This window comes from Micropterus salmoides, unplaced genomic scaffold (assembly GCF_014851395.1).
Source record: "Micropterus salmoides isolate LMB-PRFRI ecotype aquatic unplaced genomic scaffold, ASM1485139v1 Ms_hic_scaffold_15, whole genome shotgun sequence".
In the NCBI taxonomy this organism is placed as follows: domain Eukaryota; kingdom Metazoa; phylum Chordata; class Actinopteri; order Centrarchiformes; family Centrarchidae; genus Micropterus; species Micropterus salmoides.
Window position 1 is genome coordinate 19167554 of NW_024040596.1, and position 22397 is coordinate 19189950.

General features: G+C 40.9%; 1 protein-coding gene across 2 annotated transcripts; it reads left to right on the plus strand.

The window, feature by feature from the left end:
- Nucleotides 1-6916: 6916 nt before the first annotated feature.
- On the plus strand, nt 6917-22052 carry sox1a (SRY-box transcription factor 1a). Of its 2 annotated transcripts, none has more exons than XR_005444692.1 (3): nt 6917-7074; nt 15245-15293; nt 21086-22052. XR_005444692.1 is itself a non-coding variant. In XM_038721009.1 (3 exons), the coding sequence occupies exons 1-2, from the start codon at nt 10464-10466 to the stop codon at nt 15263-15265; spliced, it is 864 nt and encodes a 287-aa protein (XP_038576937.1). In that variant the 5' UTR covers nt 10132-10463; the 3' UTR covers nt 15266-15293; nt 21086-22052. The 2 variants fall into 2 exon arrangements, 1 of the variants encoding a protein (XP_038576937.1); XM_038721009.1 differs by lacking the exon at nt 6917-7074 and adding an exon at nt 10132-11306.
- Nucleotides 22053-22397: the final 345 nt, after the last annotated feature.

Consider the following 22397-nt stretch of genomic DNA (forward strand, 5'->3'; position numbering starts at 1 on the left):
TGTTTTGCTAATCCATAAAATTCATTTCTACAATCAAATTACAGTTTTAAGGCCCAATAGCATTACTGGACTACTTGTTTTTTGTTGTTGTTTTTATTGTAGAGGTCAAGACAAACAACAACAAAAAAAGAGCTCCAGCTGTTGAGGTAAAGGACAATATTTAATATAACGGACGACTAACAAAACTGAAGAGGCTGAGTCATTGTGATGTTCCTCTTCTTTGGTGTTCATGCTCTCTTCGGGAAGTGTTTATCTGTGAAACATACCAGAGGAATAAGCCATTACAGTATAAACAAAGGAGAAATAGAAGGAAAAATAAAGAAGTAAAAGCAAAGAAGGAATCATGGGACCCAGGTGAAGAGTTAAATTAAGAAAAGGAGGCGATGAGGAGAGTTAAAGGGCAGGTGAAGAAGGGAGGCTTTGACTCAAGGCCTCCCGGGGACGATGACCTTATTTCAAATTCTGGGTGAGGGACTATAGTTAGGCAACTGAGGAGGCTCCCCACCCACCTCGCCACCCGCCACCCTAAGTTTCAGATACACACACACACTCACACACACTTAAGCACACTTTCAAGGCTGAGTTGAGGAATAGAGAGCCCCCCTGAAGTCCTGCAGCTTCCTCAAAGGCCAAGCTGCAGCCATTGTCGTTAGTAAAGCTACGCAATAGGTTACAGTGTACAATATTCCTCCAAGGTCCAGCTCCATAGCCTTGGTGGAATAATAGCAAACTATGAACTAAATCCATCTGTCACCACTATGGGAGAATGAATGCATAAGTGGTCGCATTTTGTGCTTGAAGGCTGATTCGCTTAGCTTGTGTAAAGCTTATGTGTAAAGTCTAGATTTACTCTATAAGGTCTTTGCCGTAGTATGTTTTCATTCAAACAATGAATCTATTGAAACAAATCAGAAAGAAGCAACTGTTTGCACAAATGTACTGCTGTCCAGATGTCAGTTTACATTTGAAAGACTGTAGACTATTCTGTTTCCTTGTAGACCCGTCCATCTGATTCCAGATAGTGGCACCACCTTCCTTCTGAATGCAGCATTTTTGACTGCAGGGATTTTCAGGAGATGTTGATGCCACCTTTCAGAATCCTCTAACACAAGCCAACTTGTACCGTTGTAAAATTAAAAGTGCTTTGTTGTCACCCTCAAACAGGTTTTGCTGAGATGTATTTGAAAGTTTGACTAATAATCCTACTTTTTTAATCAAGTTTTGCTTTCTTTGATAATGACCTTAGGGTGGTCAAAACTTCAGCAACATTTGTACTATGAAGTACAACTTTATTGTGGGACATCCAATCATCAACGTGTGTGTGTGTGTGTGTTGTGTGTGTGTGTGTGTGTGTGTGTGATAAGATATTTTTTTACTTTTACTAAAAAAGTTTTATACCCTTCTTATTTGAATGTACCTTGTAATGGGTATTATGATGACCCCGATGAAGGCCACAAGCTGAAATGTGTTGACCTGACAATAAAGTTGTCTTTTATTCTACAAGTCTTTCTGGAGTTTTGACCTCTTCAGACTTCATCCCTTAAACCTTACCCCCCACCTTAAAAGTAGTTGTTCCAGAAATCCCAACTCTGATCATGACGTTAAAGAGAATAAGTTGTTTTGATTACAGCTGTAAATAATAATTATAACCAAAGTAGTGCTTTACTCTCATATTTCATCCACATTGGCTTTTAAGACAACATAGATCCTAAAAAAATAGAAATATGAAAATGAGAACTGGGCAAACTATCTGCGGATGAAAATCATGCAATTACATCAAAAGCTCTAGGACAGCTACTAAATGGACCTTGCAGTGAGATTGTTTTCTCAAATGGCTCATTAGTGGTCAAGTAAATGCTATTGTTAGCCACATAACTGCTGTTTGGAAGGGTGTGAAAACTAATACACCAATTTACACCACCGCTAGCAATGATGCAGCTAACATAATTTAACCCTACACAAACGGTGATTAAATCATTAATGCCCCTTTACAGTACACCGCATTTACACTGACAACCCGACAACACCAGGGTTGGCATATAAGATAGCATATTGTAACATTGGTTACTCTCACGGTTAACTGTCAACTAGATGGTTGCTACATAACTATTTTTGGGGTCATAGGTAAAGTAAATGCATAGGGACGGCTTCACTATGTATTGTGTTAGGGGTTCCCCATCTACACACAAATAAGGACATTTTAAACTACAAAATATATATCTTAAATAAAATGTCATCTATCCCAATAAACATTAAAATAATCTGCAAATCTAATTATACAAAAGCTACCCAGACTTTAGTTCTTCCCCTGAGACAGAGGCAGTGAGGAGAATTCGAAGCTCTCATAACAAGGCTCCCACTTTTCATTTCTCCCTACATTGGTTTCCCGTCATCCACCTTCCTTATCTTTACCTATGTTGCTCTGATTTGATACGGCCGCTGCTATTTGGTGCTTAAAAGTGTAAAAACATGCATCACTAGCTGAATAGCCTGCAGAGTGCATCAATACTAACAAGGACTGAGGGCCAAAGTGGTTAACTAGGAGTCCGTCTCACCTCTTTCCTCCCTCATAGTCATTCTGGTATGTCTGTCTGTCGGCTGCTCATACTGCCTTAGTTCTTATCCAGTTTTTGTCTTGTCCATCTCTATATGTGGGCAGTGTCCAACATGACAGATTTCGCCATCAAAGAAAGATTTTCCATTAATGGGCCCTGACCTTGTCTGACTACTGTACTTAAAAACAGTCTCTGCTGCTAGACGTACTTTCCTCTATTCACTCCCTTCACTTCTTGACCCCCCCACCCTCCACCTTTCCATTTCACCTCGTCTCCTCACTATAATCTCTTGATTTTTCCCCCTCCTCCATAAATTTTCTGCTCCTCTCACCTTACAAGAACCCCCCTCTGTTGCTTGTGGAGGCTTGCCTGATAGCCATTAGTGTTACACCCTATTACATCAGTAATGACTGACTGTGAGCTCTAATTAGAGATGTGTTAGGGAGAGCTGACTTGCCCCCCCCCCGCCCGCCTCTCTTCCTGCTTTTCCGCAGAGCTGTTACTGTGACTCCATCGCCGTGGCGACACCATTAGCACAACACCTCTAAGAGTTGCAACTCCTGACTGTTAAAACCATTACGTTCATTACAGACCAATCAGAGGGGAAGGTGTTATGGCTAATTGATAAGGTGAACAATGCATAAAATCTTGTCTCTAATTGCCCTGCGGGAAAAGGAGAAAGTGCCCTGGGAGAAAGAGACAGTGAGAGAATGAAAGAGAGAGCGAGAGAGAGAGACTGCACAGGGAAGCGACGGGCGTGCTAATTTCAAAATCTGATATTTTTCCACTCGAATAATTTAGGCTTACAATATGTCTTCATCCAAACATGCTGTAGATTTTTCCCCCTTCTTGAATAATGGGATGTTTCTTCTGGGTTTGTCATCTGTGATAAGATGATTATCTGAAAGGTCTGTGGCACATTGTGAAGAGAGTCTCGCCTTCTCTGCTGGAGTAGGTAATCCTGGGTAATAGCATTATGGACACAGTGTTTTCCTAAAGCCCATGATTATCCACTGCGGTTTGCTGTGGGATTGACATTGGCCTCCCTGGTCTCTCTCACTCTCTCTCTCTCTCTTTCTCTCTCTCCTTCTCTCTCTTTTTTTTCTTACTCTCTTTCTCACTTGTTCATGTCATCCTGTCTCTGACTCACCACTCCATCAAGCCCTTATATGCTCTTCTCTTACAATTCTACCAAGAGAAGAAGATGAAAATAGAGCACATGGAGCAACAAAAGAACAAATTGCTTGTAGTCAAGAGTGCCCCAGATTTGAATGGCATGTTATGTTCTCCCTGTCAAAAAATCGCACTTTCAGTTTGTCAGTTTGGGGTTAGCATCCCGCTCTAAAACTCAATAAGGACACGATGCATAATGCTATTTACTTAAATATGTTAAGTCCTACATATAAACCGGATTTAGCCATTACTAACTTTACATTTTCAACACTGAATCTCATTTTACTCCAAAGTATTTTATGTTGTAACAACTTACAATCTGTTTTATCATTATATTATATTCTGTTGGTGCCCTGTTACTGTATTTGTCTTACAACATACATTATATGTTCTTCTACTGATTTCATGTTGTGAGCTAAAGACAATTTTCCACTTTGGTGGACACAAAAGTCATCTTCTTTTCTTTTAATTTTGTTCAAATTGTGGAAATAGGCATAAAAAATACCTTTTTTCTTCAAGTATGTATACCTCAGTGTTTTCAGTTCTACATTGTCTCCATAAAATGTCAAATCATTGTTTAAGAGTGAGTTTAAAAGCAGATACAATACTGATTCTAGGTTTTAAAAAATTTGTTGGAGTATCTATCCCTCAACTTTTTATGATGGGTGCTGTTGCTGCTCATTGTTTCTGAGGTCTTTAGGTCTTGAGTGTAGTGTTATGGAGATTTGTGTGATCCAGAGAGACTGTATGAAACTTCTGCTTTTAGCCAATTAGCTTCCTTTTCTTTTCAGTGTTTTAGGCCTGAACCTGGCCTGATCTCTCGCTATCTTCCTTTCTCTTGCTGTCTTTCTTGCCCCCCACCCACCTTAATAGTTTCACCATTGCCTTTTACTTAGCTTTACCACTTTGTGTCCATCTCCTGCTGGCCTGGTTTATGTGTAGCACTTATTTGATGTGGTAAATCAAAGTGGCAAAGTAATCTCTGGCAAATCAGTAAAAAATGGACAAGAGGTAGAAGTTGTATTAATCTGCAAGGAGGTGGGCAGAAAGTAAATGAAAAGGTTGAAAGGTTGGTTAGCAGTGTTGGACAAGTTACTTCCAAAATGTAATACATTAGAGATTATTAGTTACTGTCATTTGAGAGTAATTACTGTCTCTGAATTGTAATGATTTACACAACTTTTGCGTTACTTTTACTGCTATTTAATAGGCCCATTATTCTGATAGGAAGATGTGCTGCAGGACAGTTGGGTTCTAGTGATGTGCAGTTATATCTACGGATCGTGTGGGTCTATGTCATAAAAATTACTGCAGCATAAAGTCACTGAAGTCACTGATTATTTGAATCTCCCCTCACGCCGACAGGATCGGTCAGCAGCCTCTCTAATCATAAAAGTAATTCGTTAAAGCACAAACACATAGCCTATAGAAATCTGTTTACGCATGATCCATCAGGGAAGCTACCATCTTGTTAAGAAGAGCCGAGCTCCCCCGTAGTTTGCTCTGACAACAATCTCAACCATCGGGTTCCCGCAACAGGAAATCATGTTACTCTTTTACTCGTGGATTTGTTTTTCTGATGCCTTAATGGTTCGCGGTGTTGGTTAATTATTAAAAAAACAAAACACTGCTTAATTTCGGGTTAAAATGCGTTGTAACACACGTTACTGAGATTGTAACGGGTATAATATAAACCTTTTTTAGCAATACGTTATATTACTGCGTTATAGCAAGAAGCAATACGTTACTGTAATTGATTACTTTTGTTACGCGTTACTCCAAACACTGTTTAGCCACCATCGGCTTCCTGAGTCTAAGTCAAGAAATAGCAGGGGTTATGGTGACATTTTATGACAGTGAATAATTGTTGTGAATTGAAAAGGGGTGGACATCCGCCTGTGTTACGAAATGTATTCTCACTTTAAGATGAGAGATTTTTGGAGGGAATGTTGGAAGCGGACAATCCAATTCTTGCCCGCTGTCCGTCCAGTTTAGCTCATCAAGTCATTATACAACAACGAATTTGTCGTAAAGCATCTCCAGGCGTCTGATTTGTTGCCACCCCTTGTTCCTAAACAATAGAAAGCTGGGAATATAGTCCTTTTATAGGACCCACAAATGTTTCACCCTGGCTCCACCAGTAAGCAGATGCATGTGTGAAGCAGCAAAGACACCTGCCAGCTACATCAGCTAAGTCAGGCAGTCTGTCAGCCCTGAAGCCAGGAGGCTGCAACAGGAAGGGAGGGGAATTAGCAGCAGTGTGCCCGATTCATTAGCAGTGAAGGAGCTGCTCAACCAGGCTCTGCTCCTGTGTTTGCAAAACAAACGGGACATGTGAGGGTTAGACTGAGAAGAAATTAATCTGTGAGGTAATCAACACTGAGTTTCCAGTGGAGAGGAGTAGATTGAACAGACCTGTGTGTGTGTGTGTGTGTCTGAAACAGATGCTGACAGTGCTGTGTCTCAAAACTGTGAACCTGTGTGTAAATAAGAAACCGTCAATGAGCCCAGCTGTGTCTTATACTGTGTATACTGTGTGTGTGTGTGTGTGTGTGTGTGTGTGTGTGTGTGTGTGTGTGTGTTGTGTAAAGTGTAGAAGCTGTCTGTGACACATGCTTGCAAGCTGTGCAGGTTCATATAAACTAAATCTAATTTAGTAGTAATGGACGCTGTGAACTTCACAGTATGAAGCAGTATTTTAGGATTTTAGGATCACATTGTTGAACACAGTGTATGTCCTGAGTAAAAAAAAAAAACTGCCTCCAAAGTCATTACCCCCCTCCACACACGTGCGCGCACCTCCCTTCCTTCTTCCCCTTCTCTTTGCATCCTTTTCTGTTCCCGGATCAGTAATGGGAGTCAGTATCCAGGATGAGGCGAAGGGGGTGCTGGGCTCCTCCTCAAGTCCTCGCCCCTCCTCTTCGAATGCGGCACAGCTGCCTTTCAGAACCCCGCCGCTCCAGCCCATTCATCCTGGAGAGCCAAAAAAAGAAAAAAAAAGAAAAGAAGTGGCTATTTATTAGAATACTTGTTTTGTATTGTTCTGTACCACACAAAAGACGCTTCATTATGTTAGAAGCAAGCCCCTTTCGCAGAGAGAAACAATAACTTGGAATTGTCTTTTTAGGGTGTATAATAAATGTCATTTCTTCTTGTCTCTGCCCCTCAGTGTGTGTTGAGTGGTGGGTTTGGGCACCGGGCATGGATGGCCTTGGCACTGGAGCGGCCAGATTGTAGTGGGAGTAGCGTCTTACATGAGGCTTTGGAGGGTTTAGGACGGCTTTAGGAGTATGGAGGGAGAAATCTGCCCACTTGGTCTGGAGTAGAGTGAACGAGGGGAACATGCGTAAGTTTGCACATGACTATTCCGTACGCAAGAAAAGGCATTTAATATAAGTCTTGAACCTGTAGATACAATATTAGTTAACCTATCTGTTGTGCGTAAATGTATTTTTGTCTAACCGCCAGGAGGAATTAATGCCGAAAGAATAGGAAGGTAACTTGAACCCTTTCAGCTTTGAGCATAATGATATAAGTGCCTTTATCGGCAACCTTAAATTTGGTACGTTTGCGCTCTACTGTGCTCAATTCAGTACAGATAACATGTGTTTCTAGCTGCAGGCTGTCGTTTTATTGTGGTGCATGTGCACAGAGCGCACAGCTCTGAAGCTCATGGTGCTGCTACCAGTTGCTCTCTAACCGACTCAGTTTGATTTTCCAAGCAGACAGTATCGGCGACTATCTGTTCGGGAGTGAATGGTTATCATATGTGGCCCCTTTATCTGTCCGGATTAACGAGAAAATACGTTGCATGCGCTAAAATATCCAGCTGTATTTTTAAAGGGTGTATTGTTTTACACGGCTTGGTGGCTGCAATATTTATGTTACATGATTCTCTCGGCGTTTTTTTTTTACTTTTCGGGAGGCGGGGGAGGCAAGTGGAAGGTGTTGGGGGCTGTTCATCACATCTTTAGATTTTAGGGTGTGTATCTTGAAGCACGAACACTATTTCTTTCTCTTGCTTAACCCAGTTTATGTCCAGGTAATCAGCAGGTGATCACGACTCCTTTTTCTTTCCCCGAAGCCAACATCACCTATAGTTCCACGCGCGCTGGCTTGTCCAGGCGCACCACACGTGGAAAGTGTTGTTCTGGTTTAGGTAAACTGCTTTAGGAAGAAAGATTACTGATGAAAGGGGGTTAACCCAGATACCATCCATCCTTTTGACTTATTTGTGCGAGGGATGCAGGAGTTGGAAAGCGCAATGAAACCCGCTGTGCGTAACTTGTGAGACCTGTTCTATTTATTCACAATCCTTCACTTATTTATTTATTCATTTGTAGGGGAGTGGGGCGGGGCGTTGGATAACTGCTTTGACCCTTGGCCCCAGTCGTGCACCACGATCGCGGTGGCACATCCTGTTGCAGAGGCCGCGCACAAAGGGGCGAGGAGGTTTGAAAAGAGGTTTGTTAAAAGAGAAGTGACTGATGGGGGATGACAGAGAACGTAAACAGGGGCCACCGGGGTCCCAGTGTCACTGTAAAGACTAATCCTGTACTATCCTTAATCCACTCAACAACGAGAAGAACAAATAATAATAATAATAATAATAATAATTCCATGATTTTTCCCGATCGATGCTTAAAAATCTACACGGTGTCAACAGGTCTTTTAAAATGGGCTTTATTAATGTACTTCATCAGATTTAACTATAACATTTTGGATGCATAGTGACATCTGTTTGAATTAATTTAGACCTATTAAGGAAGGATAAATGCTTTATTTTTTGTCTGAAGATGTATTTTGAAATAACAAAGATGACAACATCCTAATCACTTATATTGGTTTTTATTTTGGGGGTTAGGCCTATATGACTACCTGGTTAGTGTGAATAAAATATTAATCATAAAAATGTTGACTGTCATGTGATAAGTATTATTGTTAATAATAAGCCAGACTCAGATATCAGTGTTATTTCCATTTCTTTGCTACAAGAACCCAGTATACTACATTGTTTTATTTATTTTGTTTGTTTATTTGTTTTCTGGTGCGATAGCTTCACTGACACTCACCGGCCCCAGAGCTCCCTGGGTGCCATCATCATATTGTCGTCTTCCTCGGGCCTTAAACCACATGGCCTGAACCACTGGACACGTTTATTGACTATTGTGATATCCCGTTAACCCCCATTACCAAAGACGCATGGCTCCGCCCGAGTGATCCCGCTCCCTCAGGCCCAAAACAGAGAGCTATATCAAGCTAAGCTCCAATTAAAATAAAAACAGCAAAGAACGATAGAATGATTAAATCGTTAGTCTCGCCGCGGGAAGTGGTATTTCGTTTTCCCTTTCAATTAGAGGTTGATTGGGCTTTTCAGGGGAGGTCAACTGTGAAATCTGGATTATATATGCGCGGACTCAAAGACACATAGACCGTTTCCCCCTCGTGGTTTACAAACGGGTTATGTGGCCGGATGTTAAATAAGGCGTAGGCCTATAAGATGTATCAGACAAATAAAAAAATCTACTAAAAAACTGACGACAACAACAGAGCGGTGTACATGTGGCCTTGCTTTTCATCTTCAGCGGCACACACGACCATGACCAGGACTCATTCACCATCACCAGCAGACGGCGGTAACGGCGCTTTGCCCCGGCAATTTCAATTTCACGTCACTATCCATCCTCAGGGGCTTCTGCTCTTAGACCAGTAGTTTTTTTTCAAAACCAAATCCCTTTCACATTATCTTCTGTGTGTAATTTCTCCATCTCTGACACCTACTATTATTACATACCTTAATTACATACCTGGAGGGGAGCGCGAGAGAGAGATGGTCTGAAAAATGGATTTTCTGGCGCTGGTTGAGCATCAAGTCGTCTGAGATTGAATTGGTGTGGAGAGACTGTAATTCCAGTACATAAAAATACAGTTGGGCCGAGACTTCTAGGACGCACAGTGTGTGTGTGTGTGTGCGTGTGTGTGTGTGTGTGTGTGTGTGTGTGTATGTGAGAGAGAGAGAGAGAGAGAGAGAGAGAGAGAGAGAGAGAGAGAGAGAGAAAGAAAAATAAATGTTTAACCCAAACTTTCATTGAACCCTGTGAATATGGAAGCTGTATTTTACATTCGTTAAAATTCAGCGACCATAGCTTTCTTTTAAAATATCTTGAGATGTTTGACTCCCACATTTTGGCCGCTACATCACTGCTAACAAATCTTAGTTATTTTTGTTTAGCTGAAGTCTCTGAGAGCATGTTTGGTAATTTCAAATGTCTTGTGCTATTTGTGGGATTGACCCTCCTTTCTGCCTCCTCCTTCTCCTCCTCCTCCTCCTCCGGTGTGTTCTTCCTATGGTCCTCTAGTCACCTGACCAAACGCCATGCAAATCATTCTGCTGCTACAGCCCCATTGGCCGCTTGTGGCTCATTTAACCGCTGTCAGTGCGCATCATATGGCCGCCGCTTTAACCAACTTCTCAACTCCGACTGGGAAAGTGGCTCAAATGCGCATTCTATCACAGTGGATGTGAACCAACCCAGGCGAAGACAGGGTGAAATACTGGTTGGAGAACATTTTATATCCCTTTTCGGATTAATTTTTATCTCGTATTTGATTAATTTGGGGTTAGACTATTCACTTTGTAACCCAGTCATCCTGTGCGCACCCGATCTTGTGCGCGCCTGACCTATCTTGAAAAAGACTTTTTCTCTGTTGGTGGCGAAGTTTAAAACCAGGTGAATGTATAGCATGATGATGGAAACTGACCTCCATTCCCCCGGCCCCCAAACGAATACGACCACGGGTCAAACGGGGCCGAACGGCGGGTCCAAAGCGAATCAGGAACGGGTGAAGAGACCGATGAACGCGTTCATGGTGTGGTCCCGTGGGCAGCGGAGGAAGATGGCACAGGAGAACCCCAAAATGCACAACTCTGAGATCAGCAAACGGCTGGGGGCCGAGTGGAAGGTGATGTCCGAGGCTGAGAAGCGCCCTTTCATCGACGAGGCGAAGCGGTTGCGAGCCATGCACATGAAGGAGCATCCGGATTACAAGTACCGGCCAAGACGGAAGACCAAGACGCTGCTGAAAAAGGACAAATATTCACTTGCCGGTGGACTGCTTTCTGGGCCCAGTGGGGGCAGTGGAGTTGGTTTAGGGGTCGGGATGAGTTCTTCCGGTGTTGGGCAGAGGTTAGAGAGCCCCGGGGGTCATGGAGGCTCTGCAAGCTCCGGCTACGCGCACATGAACGGCTGGGCAAACGGTGCGTACTCGGGGCAGGTGGCTGCAGCCGCGGCGGCGGCAGCGATGATGCAGGAGGCTCAGCTAGCCTACAGCCAGCACCCGGGGAGCGGAGCGCACCACCACCACCACTCACACCACCATCACTCACACAACCCCCAAGCCATGCACCGCTACGACATGACAGCCCTGCAGTACAGTCCCATCTCGAACTCTCAGAGCTACATGAACGCTTCTCCATCCGGCTACGGCGGGATCACCTACACACAGCACCAGGGCTCCGGCGTCTCCTCCTCAGCTGCCATGGGGACGTTAGGGTCGCTAGTGAAGTCGGAGCCGAGTGTAAGCCCTCCCGTCAGCAGCACACACTCACGGGGTCCTTGCCCCGGAGACTTGAGAGAGATGATAAGCATGTATTTACCGACCGGAGAGCCGGGGGACCCGTCAATGCAAAGTAGACTCCATGCCTTGCCGCAGCATTACCAGAGCGCCACGGCTGGAGTGAACGGGACGGTCCCTCTAACACACATTTAGAACTCACAGAATAATTGAAAACTGCAAACGAACACATAACCAAATATTTACCTCTTTTCTAAATAACCCCGGTCCCGAGAACTACCTGCATTTTGTACAGAATGTTTATGATATTGTAAATGAAGGGTAAATAGCATATTCATCTCGGCTTTTTGGAATAGCCACCAGTGGAATTATATAACGAACATGATGCTGAGATAATGGTTATTGTGCTACCATCTTTTTGTCCATTACTTCACAGTCTTAGTTGAGGGTTATGCCAGGTTCACATGGGGGTATTTGGTTCAATTGTCTCATAATTTTGGGGGTTCTTGTAAGTTATTGAATATGAGATAACGTGTCATAATCTTAAGAAAGTGCTTTAAAAGATATGGGAAACTCACATTCTTTAAACATTTGTGTTTATTTGCAGAAGCCTGTGTCTTAATTCTTGGAGATCATCTCTTTTTATTGTAACACTCTAATTATTGTAAATTGTGAATAATTTTAATATTTCAAAGGATGACGGCAACTGCTGTTGTAATTTAAGTGCTTTTCTGCAAGTGAAAAGCTCTGATATTGCAATGAAGAAGAATTGAATAAATTTCACAAGATGTTGCTTTGATTCTTAAGACAACGGTCTTAGATTGATTATTTTCACAATGTTCTTACTAGAGTGTTTTCACGTTTTAGGACACGAGCATGTCATCAAGCCCCCTCTCCAGATAAAAAATAGCCACCTATTTAAATTTTGACACCACACAGATCCCACAAGCTTTTAAATAGCCTAATTGTTTGTGCGTAATTGTGCGGAAAAGCTACAGTCTGTAGGTCAATGAGGAAACAAATTTAGTAGGATTGAAGTTGTTTCATGGACTGCACGTTTATGTGGATAATGAAACATTTATCTATAAATTATAATAGAAAAAAATTAATTGTGCAGGCCAAACTATATCCTAAGTGTCATTATGAATATTTAAGACAGGCCGAGTTGATGGTCCACATTATCCTTTCATATAAAAATGATTCCTTACACGTTCGTTTTTGTAATGTTTCTAAAAACAAACCTAATTATATAGAGTACGTGAAGGCCTCATATGACAACCTACCTGTTAGTGTTATCAACGAAACGTCCTCATTAACTGATATAAGATGGTTTACTTAAATTATGCTATTATCAAATGCCATTTTCCCCTTGTAATTAAATAATTTAAGCAGCATTTTTTAAATCAGTTTTTAATTTTAAGCTCTCCATAGTCATTTTATTAATCAATTAGTAGATTTATATTTTGCAAACGAATTGCAAAGTTGTGTCAGACTTACACTGATTATCAAATTTTAAATAAAGAATTTCTCTCAGCAAAAATGTAATATAGCCTATCAAAAGGAAATATTACTCATTTGCTACGTTATTGAATTTTTTAAGCACACCTTGTTTTAAAAACGAATATGACTTTCAGTTTATTCAATACATCATTAAAATAGATTTATATATTTTTGATGCACTGAGAGACATTTTGTGAATTTCAGTGTGAATTTTGAGATAATTCCACTGCTTCTGTTCTGAACACTTGACATAACTCATAAGTCAAAAAGTAATGAACTGTTAAAGATAATGAACAGTTCAGCCATAATTATTTTTCTTTTTTCATGTAAAGACTTGGTTTTCACTGATTTTTCACCTGAAGTGGTTTATTGTACATGCGCTGCCCTTTGGACATGTTTTTTAAAAACCATCCACCTTTTCTGTGTGGCATTCAATTTAAAAGTTGATAGCTTAATTGATAATGGCCCATTGATAGTTAGGGGTTGATCAATAATAGCCTTCAACAGACCTGAGAGAAAAAATACGTGCACCCTCACAAAAATCTAAATTTCTTTAGCTGTATTTTGGTTATCTTGCTGATCAAATTAATGGTGTTCAAATATAACAGTTTGACACACATCTGTAATAACTGCTTTATATTTGGAGTTATAGCTGCATGGTCCATTCATATTTTAGCTCTGAGGCGGGAGAAATCATTTTTGGGGTTTTTTTTTGCTCTTGACACTTGATAAAGCCAGGGACGTAAATGGAACTGGGGAAACTGCATGAGGCACAAGTAGAGATTTGAACAATGAATTCTTGTTTGATATCAGCACTACAAGAAATTTGGGGGAATAAACCGTTATGTCGTTGTAAATGAAGGGGGGATCTTAATGCCAATTCGTCAAAATGTAAGCCCAAAGCAGATCATGAAATGATTCAAGATGCTTAACTTGTTATCAACGTGCACAACCAAAACCATACAGCCTAACTGTTGCACAGACTGGACTTCAACTTTCCAAACGGCCAAACACCATCGACAAGTATCTTATGGATTTACTGATGACTCATCACAATTTCAAAGCTGCAGATGTTTGTATTTTTAAATGACTGTGAGTTTTGGTACCTTTTAACAGAAACGCCTTCGTTGTGGATCAGACATGTTTAATGTCATTCAGATTATTAATCCTCTTTAAATAATGAAATATCACTCTGAAAATGATGTCATTTTGACAGGCCACAACTGTTTTTGACATGTACATTTTCTGTTGCCTGTAGGCCTCATATGTAGACACAGGCTAATAGCCATACACATGCAAATGAGGGAAATGTATGAATACTTAGGCATTTTTAAAAAATCAATTAATCTCAAATACATAGTTAAAGGGCCTATTTCACACTGATGAAGACTTGCATGGCATGTCAATTAAACCTGTTAGGCCTCATTGCAAAGCCTATAACGTCTGGCTGCGCATTAATCTGTTGAGAAAAATCAGAGGAACGATGTCTGGAAATGAGTTTAAATTCCAAAAGCCAAAAGAAACTGCATCTATGGAGACATCTTCCGCTGCTGCGGCGTATGGCACGGGATGGCCTCCTCCGTGTGTTTTGCATCTGTTTCTGTCTTATCTGTTGATGTGAAGAGATGCGGATTAACACTGAAAGCCCGGAGAGGCGGAGCGCGTCACGGCGCATCACCAGGCTAAAAGAGGAGTGTTCTGGCAAATTTAACCCGAATAAATTACACCTTGAGGTGGAAGAGGGGTAAGTGGAGGGTGCAAGGTATATGGGCTGTGTGGCAGCGATGCTTTCAGTGTGTGTGTGTGTGTGTGTGCGTGTGCGTGCGTGTGTGTGTGTTGTCTGTGTGTGCGCGCGCGCGTGTGTGTTTAGCTGACCGGCCAATAAATCTCTCCACCACGCGATACTCTTATCTTGTAGCCACCGATATATTCCATGCTAGGAGGCCATCAGCTCCAGCGCACACTCGGTTGCTCGTAAAGCCCCGATCCCTTGCACTCCCTGTCCTAAATGGGGATAATTAGCGTCACTTTATCACGCCTCTGCATATTTTCTCCACGTCTCCCCCCACCCTTTCCTAAAAAAAAAATTACCAAGCAGGCTGCTCTCTTCGCCCGCTCTGTCACAGAAGATTATGGAGACAGATTGCACAGAGCGAATGTGCCGGGCGAGATTAGCGCGGAATAGAGAAAGCAACGGGGCCAATGAATTCCTCGGAAGGGCCTTATCGTGCAATTACACGTTGACATGTTTAACAATCTTGCTGCCTCTTAATCCTGCAGTGCTGCTCTATCTACCCACAGCTACCACGCTATATGCCGGCACACAGACCTAATGCACGAAACGCAGCACAAACGTCCTGAAAGTTATGAGAAATTGCTTTATTTTCAAACTTTGTCCAGCATTCAAACGTTTTTTTTCCTTTTCTTTTTTTATTTTTCAGATTTCTCCATTCATGGAATAGCATCTGCAGTGGGACTTTTTGACAAGAGGTGAGATATTAAAATGAAAAAAAAGAAAAGATATTTGATTCATTGTTACCCCCAAATCACGTTAAAAGTGATTTGTAAAAAATGACAAATGCTCATGCCATGTAGTCCAACCTAACAAAAAAAGTGGCCGTCTTGTTAGGAGTTAAATGTAGACTTACCATCTCTCTGCCCAGCACACATACTCACACTCCACCACCACCACATCTCGACCCCCCCTCCCTCCCGTCCCTCCTGCCTGGCGGTATATCGGGGCCTGTGTGGGAGTGATTGTGGAGCGCCACTGTAGGAATTTGGCAGCGGCTGTGGTTTGGAGAGCCGCCCCACGCTGAGCCCCATTCAGCGGCCAGCGCGCTGTGAGGTTGGGAAGTTTCAGTCAGCCGTACAACTCAATGGCCCCCACAAAGGCGATTACAAGCCCCAGCGCATTCCTGTAGGGACCTGGGAGCGGCGCAGGTGCGAGGGGGACCGGGGTAACCCGTCAGAGGAGTGATAAAAACGGGACAGTGCTGGGGCCACACAAAACCAGCCGCACCACAGGAACCGGGGAGTTTTTGGAGGAAGGAGGAGAAAGGGAAGAATAAGTTTGAAGACGATGGAAGTTTGTGGGGAAGGGGGTGTAGCATACTGAGTGGCCTCACTGTCCATCACTGAATCAAAGGAGGAGGGACTTCCAATCAGGGCTGTAGCCAGGATTTTACTGAGGTCATGAGCCCAAAGTCCCCCAAAACCCCACCCACTTAAGTTTAGACTAGCCATTAAATATATCCATTAAAATAAAAACCCGCAGAAATTAAAATTGTATTAATTAATATAATTTACTTCACAAAGCTTTCTCTACACTGCCAGGTAATTCTGGTAGAAAATACTGCATCCCTTTAAAAATATTTATTGTTTTGATTTTAAGACATTTTAGTCTCTAAAACTCTTCAAAACTTGACATGTATATGTGTTTAATGTTAATTCCTCCTGTGATAAAACTCCCCAAAATATTACAGAGGATATGGCGTCCTCAGTGATAGCTACCGCCATGCCACCAGGATGGAATAGAAAAATGCTCTAGCTGAAAAATCTGCTGAAAATTGGCAGCCTTTATTCTTTTCAATTCTATTCTAAGTGAAATAAGTTCAAGCAGTACAGTTGGTATACATTTAGACCCAAGTAAAGGGTCTTTGTGAAGAAGACTATGAAACTCTTCCCATTCCCGCTGTGAAAGAACCAAACAGGGTCAATCAGTATGCTTTATTCAACTAAATGTATATTGTAGAAAAAGTTTTGCCTGGAAAACGCTTTTATCAATATATAATAAGGGAACATTCATATTCAACAAATATCTACAAGTTGTTCACTGCCAACACAAAGTCTTCTTACTGAATGTATCTATGACTTTCATTGTTCATATATATTTAATTTGCTTTCCCCACAGTATTTAATACTGGCAGCTAAAGAAGGTTAACGTTTTTATCCACTTAGTCAAGGTTCAACAAGTCAACCTGAACAATATAACAGATCCACATCCAAAACAAGCCTTATGACAAAATAATAATAATAGAATAATTTTTATTTTTTTTTAAATCTGCCCCCCCTGTGCTTAAGAATGGTTAAAGTTGCACTAATCAATCATTGCCAGCCACAGCAGGCAGTTGTTGTCAGCGCAAACAAGTTGGGATAAACCCACTACATGTACACTACCTGCCCAGCACCTGACAGCAGACAAAGTTGGCACCTAACTGGTGAACAGATTGGAGTATTTAACATCTAAGTAGCCAAATGTTTCCCTTGGACAACAAGTAACAGTTTGCTAAAATGTTCGCTAATGTTATAAGGAGATAATATGTTAGTGTTGCGTTTTCAGCTCCGCCAGAACACTCTATTGTGCAGCTTTATGGCAACTAAAGCTTCTTGGTTTTTGTACAGATCACGTGTAAAAGAAACCAATTTTGACAGCTGCAAAGAGATAGGTCACGAACAGCAGTCTCCCATGTCAGTCAGATGCTTTTTATGGGTTTCAGTAACAAAGTTGTGTTTTATATGTGGAAGCATTCAGGGTTTGAAATTAGCACTGGAATTGCATTTTAAACCACCTCAAAATATGGCTTGGATCGAGTTCACATGCGTTTTGTTTTCTTGCTGTACAGCCTTTTTAAAATCAATCTCGAAACAATCTAGATATGCCAAAAAACCTAATTGTTTTGGCCTGGCAGTCTGAACAAAGCTTAAAAGTAGTGTAACAGAACTTTTTGTGACATTTTACAACACAGGTTGAATTGCGAGTCTGCTTGTTTGACTCGGACACCTAAATGAGGAGACACAGAAAAACAATGTGGTGTTTTGTATACAACCTTCTTGTGTAATTGTGTAGGAGACAGGTTTATAACTACAGAGACAGGCGGTAGCTAGCTATTAAAGTTGCGCTTAACATAAGTGAGCGCAAGCAGTACTATGACAAGTTGTGCTTTGCCCATCTGTTTGGTATTTTTGTTCAGTTCAGAGATGGCACATGGCATCCAGGTGGGAGAAGAGGTGTAAACAAGCGGGCGTTTCATTCAAATTAAGCAGCCCAAAGCGAGTTGTTGTTGTTTTTGGTTGAAATTGAGTCTTAGACATTGCACTGACAAAAGGTGTCTTTCAGCTTGAAAAAGGTGATTTTGTGAACAGGGAAATGACAGGGAATGACAACAAGGGAAAGCTAAATGAATTGTGTCACAGAAAAATGCTGAAAAATATAAACAATTTAGAACAATTACAATCCAGTAGATGCATTTACGGTAGCATCAAATGTAAAACTTTAAATGTGGTTTAAGCAAGATTGTCAGTAAAGCAGTCTGATCTGTGAAAAGCTCTTTCAGTTACTTAAATCCCTGCTGCCATCTGAGGGTATTTATATTATATATATATATATATATAATAAACCTGCAGCCCCCTGTCTGAGAAGTGCCATCATCATGTGGAAACAACACCAGGCTGATACAAAATAACACCACCTCACCTTTACACTTTAACCAGGAGTTGCTGGACTTATTAACCCTATGTGTCATGGCCCCTTTCCAACCTTTATTGCAAAATGATGTTTCATGTTTTATTCTTAAAATGCCATTTTAATTACTGATATGTGATACAAAATGATGACTGTGCCAAGACTGGATTGATGTCATATAACCGGCTTAAACATATTGTTACTATTATTTATTCCTGTTTTTACTGTGGTGCTCCTCATTTTCTCGAAGCCCAGAGTCATCAACTGCATATAACAATAATTCCATAGAAATATTTTTAGATCACTGTGCTGCAAATAAAGCCGGCAACATAGGTGGAATGACATGATCGAACTTTCATATCTCTACGAACACAAACTCATTTGTATGAGCTACCATCGGCCTTTGGCTGCAGATTTGTTGTGCCATGCTTTCAGGTCTTACCGCTCTGTACACAACAATAGTACTTTCTCGAGAAGAAGTCTCTCCATTTGGTTTGCCATTTTAGCCATGTCCCCTGTGATTTGCACAACTGATTTAGTAGTATGAGACCGGTAATGTGACTGGCTAAGAGGATAATCGTTAGTCACCATATTCTTTAAGTTATATTTACCCAGACCTTTTGAATACATTGCTGCAGCTCCAAGCAGGTGTGCTTGGAAAACTGAGGTTTATTACAACTCGGATTTTTCATTTGTATCTCTGGCTATCAGTTCTATTAACATCAAAGTCATTGCTGAGATCTAAACACTAGTAGCCAGACAATCAGACAAGACCCCAAGGACAAATAATCTGTCAAATTATATAAAATCAATCATTTGCCATTTTAAAAAAGTTTATACTGTAAATCAAAAGGATAAATACAGAAGGGTGGATCTTTTAAAGTTAAACCCAGTTATCAGGGGGTCTATCTGCTTTTTTAGGTCAGACAAACACTTGACTACCAGTTTCCCAATCATCTTAGGCAAACAGAACAACGAGGAAGGGTCACACGATAAATTTGAGGTATCCTCAAAAAACCTTCTCTTCTGTTTTGTGCACTTGAAGGCCCAGTATTCACTGTTAGGTTGTTCTTTTTTCTCTCTCTCTTCCAACATAAGTGGTTCCACAAAGAGTTTCTTTCATGGAGTCAGACAAACTTAGGGTTGTTTGATAGCACTGGTCAGCTTTTTACAGGTGGATTTGGCTATTAGAGAATTTTACAACTTTCAGGACATAATGATTTAATTAAGTGCTATTTAAGTGTTTGTACTGGGAAGTTGATGTACTGTCTTCAAAGAATTTTTGCTGAATTACAGACATCTCTTTCACAATGTGGGTACATGAAGGAAAGTCTTTTTGGGTCAGTGTACATCACATGACGGACCTGCGTGTGCTTTATATAATGTGAATGAAAAGGCCATAAACCATAGTCAGTCGCCAGGATTTTTCCTCTAGTGCCACCTTGAAGTTGACATTTGTGCTTTTTAGAGATATGTCTCAACAGCTATTGGATGGATTGCAATGAAATTTGGTAGACAATCCACATTCACCTCAGAAAGAACTATAGCTTTTGTGAATGTTTGACTTTTCATCCATCCCCATCGTGAGATCAAGTTTTTAATTTGTCCATTATTTGGTTTATGACTAAATATTGTACTTGCCATTCATTACGTAACATTCCCATAACCCTCAGCTATACCTTGTGTTTGGCACTACTTAGCAAATCTTGGTAACACGCTAAACTAATATTGCGAACATGGTGAACATTATACCTGCTGAACATTGTGACAAATTGTAAATAGCATCATTATTTTGTAATTACACTTAAGTCTGAATCGTCTGATATATCTGACTTGAGACTTAAAAATACAGAAGTGGCTAAAAAACTAGGAACTCGCGCAAGTTTTATTTTTGCAAAGTTTTGCACATTTGCTCCACTTCTAATCTAACAACGTCCTTGATGTTTCCGTTTCCCTTCCAGTCAGCAGTCAACATGGGAACATCGCTCATAGCAGCCTACATGCGGACAATTTTTTGCGCTCCATCTGCTAGAGTTCGCTCACTCGTCCTATGTTAGGAAGCTGTTAGTCTTGTAGTCTTGTTCAATTCACTCAATTTAGTATGGTGTACAACACACCTGCAGTGTTCCTCTATCACTGGCTCACACACATACGAACCCACCAGATGCTGTAAAGGATTTCTACTTCTGTGTGGCAGGTGATAATTCTCATTGCAGAAGAGAAGGGTTTAATGAGGGGTCAAAGGGTTGAAATAAGAAACAGCAGTTTTATGGTGCCTGTTGTATGCTGATAGCTGTTTGCACTGGCTGACCTTTGAACTCTTCCGGGTCAAGTGATCAACAAACCGGGTTGTTTAGATAGGTCAGATTGTAACAAGTGAAGGATGTGTATGTCACAGCAATATGTCCAAGAGGTACCGATAAATTGTTCTTAATGATTATAAACCTACAATTTGTTTCCAGAGCCATTAGATTGTTGTCAGCTATCAGACTGTTTAAAGTATGGGATACATTTGGTTCATTTGTAATTTAATTGATAACCTGCTAGCTATTAAGTAGTCAGCCCACTGAACCATGTACTTGTGTGTGTGTGTCTGTATGTGTGTGTGTGTGTGTCTCTCTCTCTTTCTATCTATATACATGTACACACTGTGCACAGGATGTAGTTGTTATATTATAAACCTATATATGAAACTACTATGCTCTATTTGCTCTGTCTTGCTGTCTTTATTTATGGACTTCTGACATTTGTTATCCCTACAAATCAATATCCTCTCTTTGTCCATCTCCCTCTTTCTCTGTCTGTCTCTCTCTTCCAGCAAAGTGTCCATCATGGCTATCACCAGCGGACATGGATCACTGTGGGGACCTGTGATTAACAGATAGCACCTCGTCTCCTCTGCTGGCAGGCCATCATTACAACGAGCACTAGAAGATAGGCGCTTTGGGCGAAAAGACCTTTTGGAAAATGCCAGTGACAGTCAGAGTCCCAAATTTTCTCCATTCACGATTTCCCATGTGACGCTACCTACTCTAAACCCCTTAATTACACAACCCCTTTCTCCTATTGCCCTAGTATCAAAGTACAGTGTCTGATTTCAGAGCATGTGGAGATTTTATTTTATTTAATTTTATGTGGCTTACTTGAATAAAAAAAAACAACCCCAGCCCTATATCTCACCAATCTCAGCAAAAACAAACACTAACCAATGAGCAAAAAAACAGCAGTGTTTGCAACAGCTCCTTTTTCCTGTTCCCTTTCAGTGCAGCCAGCTTCGCTGTCTTAATACTCTTAGTCCCTGGGTTGGCATGTTTTCCAAGAACCCGCTGCAGTTTCAGATTTGTAAAATCCATCAAAATGCCTGTAATGAATATTTCCACAGCCTTGAGTGTATTTAATGTGCAGTTTGACCAGCCCAATGAGAAACATGTACTGATCTGGCACTAGAACATCAGTAGAGGGTTCATTGTCTGTCCCTGTTCAGACAGATAAAGAGAAGCAGAATGGAAAATATTTATTAAACAATTATTATTCACACATGCTCTTAATTTATAATCAACATCTTTCCTGTGCATGAATCAACATGTCATGTATATTTGCATTTAAAATAAAAAAAGTAACTGCTATTTGTACAGTTGTCTTTAAGGCAAGGCTTTGTTATGTACTCAACACTTACATTGTACTGTTACATTGTGTCTGTTTTGCTGTTGTCTTAGCTTTTGCTTAAAAAAAGAATACATATTAAATAAAGTCTTGCATCTTATTGCTGCCTAAGAATAAAAAAAGTGTGCTTCCCATATTTTTTTTTCCACATTCAATTTGGAGGGTAAATTAATGCTTCAAAGTGAGAAGTTATGGAAAACTTTTAACATTTAAACTATGTATTAATTTCAAGGCCTAAATGTGCCCTCAATTATTTTACCATTGCCCCTAAGTAATTGATTTTAGGTAAAGAAAGAGAGAGGCGGGGAGGGTGATCCGTGTTGATGTGCGAAAACTGCAAAGCCAACAAATGAAAAATAACTAACGGCGTAATTGCCATGAGCGTTGTAACCTTGTTTTATTGATTTTTTTCCCCCCATCAAGGCTAACATCAAAGTTAGGCCCATAATAACACAAGTTGTTTCACT

Coding starts and splice junctions, on each gene's coding strand:
- sox1a (XM_038721009.1), top strand. CDS start 10,464: ATGTATAGCATGATGATGGAAACTGACCTCCATTCCCCCGGCCCCCAA. Junction 11,307..15,244: donor TAGTGAAGTCGGAGCCGAGT/GTAAGCCCTCCC, acceptor TTTATTTTTCAG/ATTTCTCCATTCATGGAATA.